A 10,402-nucleotide genomic window follows, 5' to 3' on the forward strand; every position below is an offset into this window, starting at 1 on the left:
ATTTATTTTCTATTACTAGGTGTACCTTGTAGCGGGTCACTCATAGGCCCAAAATATAATGTTTAAAGTATTTTTACATATTTTGAAGAATTTTAGGCTTATTTATTAAGATTATTTTCATATTATAATAGTTATAAAATCGTAGTTGCTATAACTATTGTAATTGTAATCGCTATGAAATCGTAATTGCTAAAATATATATAGCATATATGATTTCGTAGCTGATATAATGTGATAGATCGATGTTGTAATAGTAATGATTTTATAATTGATATGACGTGGCCAACTGATTTAAAATTTAAATAGAAAATATAAATGGATAATAATAAAAATAATATTGAAAGATAGTTATATTATTTTTATATTTTATACAGGGCGCTCTCAACTTATGCCCCCGTAAAATAAATTGTGACATTTAATCTAAAAGAAAAAAACAAAGTAAAATCTTTATCAATTCAAACAAGTGTTAGAAAAAAAGAAGTATATTCCTGCTCCATTACTCCAGTACTCCAAGCTTGATTCTCACTCGCCTCACCTTATAAACCTCCTTCATCCATTAATTCCTACCTTCTCTTTTTTGTGTGTGCCAAAAAAAGAGGGCCTTTCTTTGCCTTTCCACTCTCTCTCTCTCTCTCTCTCTCTCTCTCTCTCTCTCTCCACCGTGAAATTATGGCGAAGCTACTGCCCGTCTCCCTCCTCGTCGCTGCCCTCGTCGTCGTCGCCACCGCACTGGCCCCGGACGCGGCCAGTGGGGCCGCCGTGGATCTCCCCCTCGGCTGGATCCCCGCCCTTTCCGGCTGCCGCGGCACCATTGCGGAGTGCCTCGCGGGCGAGGAGTTCGACCTCGGATCGGAAGTCAGCCGCCGCGTCCTCGCCACCACCAACTACATCAGCTACGGAGCCCTCAGGCGCGACACCGTCCCGTGCTCCCGTCGAGGCGCTTCCTATTATAACTGCCGCCCGGGCGCCCAGGCTAACCCCTACTCCCGCAGCTGCTCCGCCATCACCCAGTGCCGAGGTTAGATGTATCCTTTGCAGATCTATGCTTTGGTGTGAGAAAACACCTTTTTAATGAGGACAAAAAAGAGGAATTTCGTATGTGGTTTTGGTTGTTCTGTCGTAGTTTTGAATAATTGTTGCTGTAATTGATGATGATGTTGTTGTTCGATTGGTGTTGTAAACAGGTCATATACGGTTCGTGTAAAAAAGAAACTAATTTCCTTGGAAATTTGATGCTTGAAAAAGCTTGCCCACTTGCTACTTCTATTTCTAGATCTGTATGCACAAAAGGTGGTTTATTCGTAACTTCGTCTGCAAGAAAATGAAGTTTATTAGTAAAGTCAGTCTTTTTCTATGACAAAGTTTGATCTGTTTATCTTTAGAAAGCTCTTTATTTTTTGGTTTTGAATGGAAGACTAGCTAAAAGGATGGTGCCTCAAAGTTGTTTTCAACCACTAAAACCAAAGTAAAATAATAGAAAATGAGGTGGGTGATGAGCATTCAAATGTATTAGCATCAATTATTGTGAATAATACTCTTTTCCTGATGGCTAGAGAGGATTAGATAGTTACAATTTACGGGAGGGTGGGGCAATGCATTACGATATAGAGATAACAGGCAGGTGAAGGTTGGTTACAATTTTAACTGGAGGGTGGGACAATGCATTACGATATAGAGATAACAGGCAGGTGAAGGTTGGTTACAATTTTAACTGGAGGGCATTTCCACTCCCTTAGAAGTCCAAAAGGGTCAGCTGATCTTTAAATATCTTATGGCTGTTTCAGTGCATTATGCTTGACCTAGCTTGGGATTTTGGGTATTGACTAATTGTTTCCTAGAAACAAAGAGATCTATAACTTGCAAAAATGGGTAAAGATAACAATGTCAGGTTAGATTTTTGGCTATAGTCTTGTTTTTTTTTTTTTTTTTCTATTTTCTTTTTTGTTGAGGGAAAATATATTCTTGTTTTTGTAAAGGCAAATGCTTATGTCATGGTGGTTCATTAGATTCATTGCTTCAGCCTCTTTCTTTCGGATAAAGAAAAATAATGGCAACTTGTTGAAACAGCTAAGAATTTGAGTAGCGTTTCCTATTATTATGTCCAGCTCTTGAAACTTATCGTGTGGATATAAAGCCAGCTAGAACCAGCTGTGTTTAGTACTATTAGGGTTTCGGTGTCCTTATAAAGTCATGCCCCTTCAATACTGATTTCTAGATTAGAGAACAATGACCTGCCATGGAATCATCAAGATCAAGACTTTAATGCATATGATCATTTATGTCTCCCCCTTCTCATCTCACTAATGTATGTTTTCTTTTATAACTCGAGCTTTAATTTTTTACAGTTTACAGATCTCTTTAAGTATTGTGGTTAATATATGTTTTCCTAGTTGATGTATGCTTCTGAGATACTTTAAACATAAGCACATTTATATTTGAGCTATTTAGTTTCTAGTTGTTGGATTGTTATTTAGGAGTTACAATAATTTTTCAAGACAATATCTAGCTGGCCCTGTTGTATTTTAGAAGTTAACTATATATTGATGATTGGTCACTTATCTATTGATAACTTTGGGTCACCTATTTGTTGGAGCAATTCGAGGAAATGATTTTAGGACACTATCAACATCAAGACACCGAAATGGGTCATTTCAGTTTTCCATAAGATTGGGCAGACAAAGGATCAGTCAGTTGGGTCAACATTGTGTTGTGGTCCTTCCAAAAATTGTCATTTCTGATAATGGCGAGCCACCTAAATTTTGCAGCAGTCATGAACTCTTCAAAGTATACTGACTGATACATTGGACCAGAAACACATGGTTCATGGTCCAATTCAGGCAGGTCTCATCTGCTGCAATTGTGATACTTCACGTCTTTGTTTACTGTGAGGGTGTTTTCATCTTACCCTGCGATTTTCTTAATCATCAAACGGTAGGCCACTTGATCCTTTGCTTTTGCTTGATGTCCTTTTCAGAAACTTTCTTTCGAATCTGTGGAAATTCACTAAAAAGGTTTGTCTCTAGAGTAAAGGTAAAAGCAAGCAACAAGCATTGTGTTTTTCATCAATGGAAGAGATAAGTGGTTTTTTGTGCACTGCATCTAGGTGATGCTAAAGAATTAAGTTTAGGGATAAATAATATATGAGTTTCACTAAAGATGAATATTTTGAAAGTCAGTTTTAAGGGTTATGCTTTGAATTTATCAGAAAAAGACACACCTAGATTATCTTAAAAAAGCAAAAATTCTTTGCTCTTCTTCATTCTTATCTAGGTAATATCAATATCTTCTTCTTCCTCCGCCAATAGTCAACCCTGTAGACTCTACATCGACCATTGTGGCGCTGTCCTCCGCCACTGTCGGTGCCTCTGCTTTTCCCTTGCCTCCGACATCGCAACATGCTAGGACCTTCGTCTTTGTGTACATCTCTACTTCTGCATGCCCTCACTTTTAAAAAGAAGATAAAGTTACTTGTTGGTTATTTGGAAGTAGTATGACGACCTTCTAAACCAACGATCTCGAATGGGATGCTGACACTCCTGCGAGCTGGATTAGCTGGAAGGCTGTTTGACATTTGTAACGGAAGTTCAGGGGTCGAGGGTTGTCAGTTGCACATGGACGTAAAACCTCGATCTACTGTGCTTTAAATTTCACTCGACCCCCAGTCACCCCTCCTGCCCAGCTTAATCGTGATGTATCCCCTCTGAATATCTGTGGGACTGGATCCAAGGGCCGCTAAGATAACGATTCCACCATTTTACAATCGAATGAGATGCTCACCTTCTAAATCATACTAATATTAATATAATATAGTATAATTTTTAAAATAAAATTTAATTTAACTAAAAAAGTTCATTAAGGGATTAACCTCATCTGAAAATTTTTATCTGAAACCTATAATCCGAACCCAAAAATTTCCAATTTAAATTATTATTTTTTTTTATAAAATCGACTAACATTGAATTATCGTATCCGAAAATTTTTAACATCCTACCTCAGTGTTTTTTTTTTTTTCGAATGGCAAAATTTTAATTGATAGGCAAGCTAACTTGTAACGTAGCAATTGTAAAAATATATTTATTTGGTAAAATTCTATGAGAATCGAATGAGATACAAAATCACTTTGTCATACCATAGATATTTCTAACGGTTTCTTTAATTATATTTTACTGAAGATTTCTCTAATATATTTATATTTTTCTTTTAACGAATAGATCAAACTGATATGACAGTCAAAGTTAAAAAGTATCAGTAATCAAATCTAATGCATATAATTATCTCAATTGAACGGTCATCTGATCGGATCCTTCATTCGACCGGATCCTTTAGCCGGTCGAACTATGGTTAGAGTTTCGAACCGAGTCAGTACCCTCCAGAGCAAAGTCTTCTTTATCACTTGGGGCTACCATGATCAACTATTCAAGCCAAGTTATCCAATCGAACTAATCTATGGTCTGATCGGACAAACTGTACACTTGGTCTAATCAAACTCAGTAGCCAAACTGAAAGGCCGAATGGAGGAGAAATCCTCGACAACATCCCCTAAATCTGACTTCGTGGCTCTTGCAAGCAATAGTTGGTCGGGATTTATGAAGGACTTGGTCAGCTCGCTAGGTGAGCATATTATGGACCCCTTAATCCAATGACCTCATATTCCTTTTTGGTATTTTGTATCACGAAGGACAGAGGATATTCTGCATGCAAGTTGTACACTAAAAGCTTCCAGCCTGCCAAACGTAGGGATTACGTGTCCATTTTAAGAAAGGTGTCAGAGTAACATTATGATCTGTCCTTTTTTGAAAGCGTTTTGAGATTCATGCATAAACAAACAATAACACTATAAAGGGGGTCCCTATATATAGGTGCAGGTACGCGAGGTGACGCTACACAACTTTTGATACTCATTGCTATTGTTCATTTACAGTTCACCATCTTCAATCGGATCATTAACTTGAGCGTCGGAGGGTCTACGTCGGAGACCCCCTCCTTAGCCCTGTTGCTAACGCTCCTTTTAACATACAAGACCACTTGGAGTCACTTTTTGCTAAATCAGAGTCTAAGTAGTTAACATCAGAACCACTTTCCCAGCCACTCATCTTCTCCACTTTCGGACAGGATCATATTTGGCACCATCTGTGGGAACTCTACCTGCATCTGAAATATGAAGATGGATGAAATTGAATGACTCACTACAGTAACTTTGTCGCAAGAAGATTTGGAATTGCTTATAGCCACCCGAGTAGCTAGATTGTGTTGGTGCAAGAAGTATCTGACGATCGAACCTGTGTTTTGATTATGTCAAATGGTCTAAAATCAAGTTATTTTGTTATCTAATGTGTTTGAATGAGTTTACAGGAAAGTTCTAAGTATACTTAGGAAAAAGTCCTAGCTATGACTAGGCAGGTGGAAAACCCTAGGGGTGGTAACCCTAGGTCCTAGGGGGTGGTAACCCTAGGTCCTAGGAGGTGGTAACCCTAGGTGAGGAAAAGTCCTAGTTGTGGTTATGCAAAGGTAAAACCCTAGGGGGCGGTAACCTTAGGTCCTAGGGGGTGGTAACCCTAGGCCGAAAGTCTTGGCGAGTTGAGGACCTCGAGCAAAAGTCCTAGAGTCGAGGACTCTAGGTGGAAAGTCCTGGTGTCGCGAACCAGGTGAAAGACTGGACGGGTCATGGAGCGGACATCCAGCGGAAAGTCCTGGAGCCTCGGGCGCTGAGCAAAAGTCTAGCTGGTCTGGAGGATCAACTAGCAACAAGCAAACTCTCCTGAGTGGAGTAGGTGAGGACGCGTTCCCCGGTGAGGGAATAGTAGGCGTCAGTTCGACCTAGGATTTCCGGTCGAGAATTCGAAATTAAACCAGACAGTCCAATGACTGTCAAATAGTTTATTTTACATATCTATATTGTGGTAACTTTGTTTTGTAAAGTATGTTGGTTTGTTGGACTAACGTATTTTACTGGAAGCAAATTGGACATTCTTGTCTCGGGTCGCATACAGAGACAAACTCGTAGCAAGACGCGAGGGCACCCTCATGGAGCTTGAGGGCACCCTCCATGAATTGGAGGTGCCCTAAGGAGGATAGGTAGCAATGAAGAGAAAGCTTATCCACACGCGACTGACCTGTGTTAGTTAGAGCCCTAGAGCCAGTCATTTGATGATTGTTGTATGGACTCGTTGTATTATATTCTTGTATATAAATAAAGGCAGTTGCTTTGGTTTTTATACTTGAATTAGTGCCAAATAATTAAGTATAATAGCGTCCTTGAGTAGAAGGTTCTTACCTATATCAATCAATTGGTTGAATCGATAGTGAGATGATATAGGGAACACTACTCTTAATCATTCCTAGTCGAGTATTAACATTCAGGGACAATGTTAATGCGATGAGACTAGCATGTAGGTCAACTCGATGACTTGATCTCACAAGTCAAGGATATGGAGATATCAAGTAGACATATGGGTATGCATTGGAGAATGTATACTGAATGACCAGCCATGAGAAAGTATCATAGATCGTTATATGAGTGTTATATACTTTCTCATGTGACTATTAGTATGACTACTAGTTCTTGGACCTGAAGTCACCATGGTTCCCTACATAAGGAGTTACGTACTTTGGCTTCGTCAAACGTCACCCGTAATTGGGTGGACTATAAAGGCGATTACTAGGTATGTAACAAATTATGCGGAGGGATATGAGTGATGTAGATGAGATCTATCCCTCCTATATGACGGGAGTGACATCGATATTCTTGATAGAGTGAGACCATTAAGTGCATGGCCATGCCCAAATGAGTCAATATGAGATATTGAGCTCATTTGAATGAGTGAGTCTACTTGGGATTCAAGATTTAGATTGATTAGAGGATGACACAGTCTATGCCTCACATTGATCAATCTAGATGTCAAGGATAGAAAGACACTTGTCATATATTTTGAGGAGTCACAATTAGTAGTCACAAGGTGATGTTGGATCTCAACATTCTTATAACTTGGGTAGTAATGATGTGTTGCTAGATACCGCTTATTACTTATGCTTCTAAATTGGTTTAGGAGCATTGCCAACGTTATAAGAACCTATAGGATCACTCACAAAGGGCAATTAGATGGAGATTAAGTTTATTTGATGAACCTAAAGGATTAGGTTCATGTGATGAACCAAATTGGATTAAGAGTAATCCAAATTGAGCTAATTGAGTTGGACTCAATTTGGTTCATGTGTTAAGTGAGTCTAATTTGGACTTAGACTCATTTAAATAATTTAATTCAATGAATAGAGATTCATTAAATTAAAATTGACTTGAACCAATGGTTAGATTAGATCAACTAAGGGAGAGAAGTGGTCAAGTTTGACTTGACTTGAGAGGAAGATGAAGGGTCAAGTTTGACTTGACCATTTGCCAGCTCATTGGTGAGTTGACATTAAGTGGACTAATGATGATGTGCCATATCATCAAGACCACTTCATGGTGTGCCACCTCATGAGGGAGATCAAGAGTTTTTGACTCTTGAAATTCCATGGAGTATATAACTCCTCACTTGAAGGTGGCCGGCCACTTTTGGTGGAGTTACAAGTGAGAATTGATTCTCATTCATTCCTTCTTCTTCCTCTCTAGGTTTCTTCTCTCCCTCTCCTCATCTTTGCCGAGACCATCAAGGGTGCTAGCACATTCTAGTGGTTTCTCTCCATCTCTTGCTTGTGTGGATACACATAGAGGAGTATCTACCTTGATACTCTTGAGATCCGGTGAACTTTGAACGAGCGGGATTAAGAGAAGGGCTTCACATCAAGGGTAAAGATCTTATCTTGTAGATCTAGGCTTAGAAACTCGTACGTGAATGTTTTTTCAAAATTTTATTTTTCGCACGGATCCGGCGGCTGGGGTTTCGGGGTTTCCGCAACGCAAAAAGTAGTTTTTGCGGCCCGAAAAATCCAACAGTGGTATCAGAGCCATGTGCGAAGCTTGTATGAGTTTTATTTTGAATTTTATGAAATTCTACAGATCTGTAAGTTTATGTATTTTTATGATTTTTATAGATTTTATGGGTAATTTTCTCGTAGAAGTGAAGCACAAGTGTTTAGACACTTGTAGGCTTCGACTACCGAGAAGATATTTCAAAAACGGCAAGGTTTCACCCCAAATCCTTTTGGGACAACAGACTAAGGCACTATAGGATCACTTAGGAACACTCACGATGGTTATATCGCGGGTAGGGGTGCTTGTTGGGTTTTTCGGGCCTCGAAAACTGCTTTTTCGCGTCGCGGAAACCCCGAATCACCCTAGCCAACGGATCCGTGCAAAGAAAAATTTCAAAAAACTACGAATACGAGTTTCACACTCTAGATCTACAGTAGATAAGAGTTATACCTTTGAAGCGTGCCCTCGCAAATCCCACTCATCCAATGGTACGCCGGATCTCGAAGTTGTCAACGTAGACAACTCTCTAGTGATATCCACACGAACAAGAAGTGTTCTATAACACTCAAAGATGGAGAAGAGAGCACCACAAGTGTGCTAGCACTGCTTGGGCTCTCGGGTAGGATTTAAAAGAGAGAAAAGAGAGAAAGCAAAAAGGAATCTTATACACTCACTAGTAGTATCCTCCTTTGTGACCTTCACTTTCCCTTATTCTCTTGGAACACAACTCACACACCTTCTCAATTTCTTGAAACCCACGGCAACAGCAAGAGAAGGAGGAAGAAAAAACCCAAGGAAGAAGATAACATTCATCACACATAATTGCCACAAAATAAAAACCCCCTCTTCACATTAGTGTGGCCGGCCACACAATGTAACCCCCTCATTTAATGTGGCCGGCCACATTAAGTGGTATAAGATGTGTAACCTCCATGAGGTGGCACACCATTATGAGGTGGAAATGATGTGGCAAGGTTAGTCATGCCATGTAGGATGAGTCAACCTTCATGATGTGGCAATACATCAAGTCAAACTTGATGTTTCAACTTTTATTTAGTCAAGTCAAAATTGACCAATTATCTTCCTTGTTGAGTTAAATCCAACCTTTGATTCAAGTCAATTTGAATTTAATGAATCTCAATCCATTAATATAAATTTACTCAATGAATCAAATTTAAATTAGACTTATTCAACAATTGAATCTAATTGAGTCTAACTCAATAAGTCTAATTTGAATCCAATCTTTGGTGCATCATATGAACCTAATCCAATTGGTTCATCATATGAACCCAATCTCCATCCACTTGTTCTTTGTGTGTGACCCAATAGGTTCTTGTAACGTTGGCAATGTTTCTAAACTCCTTTAGAAACATAAGCAATGAGCGACATCTAGCAATACATCATTGCTACCCAAGTTACAAGAATATTGAGATCCAACATCACCTTGTGACTACTAATTGTGACTCCTCACAATATGTGACATTGTCCTTCTATCCTAGACATCTAGATTGATCAATGTGAGACATAGACCGTGTCATCCTCTAATCAATCTAAATCTTGAACTCCAAGTAGATTCACTCGATCAAATGAGCTCAACATCTCATGTTGACTCATTTGGGCATGGCCATGCACTTCATGGTCTAACTATATCAAGAATACCGATGTCGCTCCCGTCATATGGGAGGGATAGATCCTATCTACATCACTCATATCCCTCTGCATAAATCGTTATATACCCAGTAATCGCCTTTATAGTCCACCCAATTACGGGTGACGTTTGACGAAACCAAAGTACATAACTCCTTATGTAGGGAACCATGGTGACTTCAGGTCTAAGGACCAATAGTCATACTAATAGTCACATGAGAAAGTATATGACACTCATATAACGATCCATGATACTTTCTCATGGCGGGTCATTCAGTATACATTCTCCAATGCATACCCATGTGTCAACTTGATATCTCCATATCCATGACTTGTGAGATCAAGTCATCGAGTTGACCTACATGCTAGTCTTATTGCATTAACATTGTCCCTGAATGTTAATACTCGACTAGGAATGATTTAGAGTAGTGTTCCCTATATCATCTCACTATCGATTCAACCAATCGATTGATATAGGTAAGAACCTTCTACTCAAGGACGTTAGTATACTTAGTTTATTTGGCACCAATACAAGTAAGTATAATAACCAAACAAATGCCTTTATTAATATAAGAATATGATACAATAATTCCATAATATAATCATCAAATGATTGGCTCTAGGGCTTTAGCTAACAATCTCCCACTAGCACTAGTGCCAATCAGTGTAGGCTCTAAGCCCCAATGACCTAGTGTGACCATCATGCTTCCTCCAAAGCCTTGGACAAGGGATCTGCGATGTTAGCCTCTGTGTGTTGCAAATCTTCACATCTCCTCTCGCGATGATCTCTCGAATGAGATGGGCGCCGTAGTATGTGTTTGGTCCGGTGGTGTGAGCGAGGTT

At 39.3% G+C, this 10,402-nt stretch overlaps 1 protein-coding gene across 1 annotated transcript; it reads left to right on the forward strand.

Annotated features, from left to right (window-relative positions):
- Nucleotides 1-541: 541 nt before the first annotated feature.
- Nucleotides 542-1,253, forward strand: LOC122050218 (protein RALF-like 33). The gene has a single exon (XM_042611170.1). It carries the CDS (start codon nucleotides 670-672, stop codon nucleotides 1,021-1,023), a length of 354 nt encoding a protein of 117 aa, XP_042467104.1. The 5' UTR covers nucleotides 542-669; the 3' UTR covers nucleotides 1,024-1,253.
- The last annotated feature ends 9,149 nt before the right edge of the window (nucleotides 1,254-10,402 follow it).

The sequence above is a fragment of the Zingiber officinale genome, chromosome 1B (genome assembly GCF_018446385.1).
Source record: "Zingiber officinale cultivar Zhangliang chromosome 1B, Zo_v1.1, whole genome shotgun sequence".
Taxonomy (NCBI): Eukaryota; Viridiplantae; Streptophyta; class Magnoliopsida; order Zingiberales; family Zingiberaceae; genus Zingiber; species Zingiber officinale.

Bases quoted from the DNA above. Each gene is read 5' to 3' on its own strand.
- LOC122050218 (XM_042611170.1), top strand. From the start codon at position 670: ATGGCGAAGCTACTGCCCGTCTCCCTCCTCGTCGCTGCCCTCGTCGTC.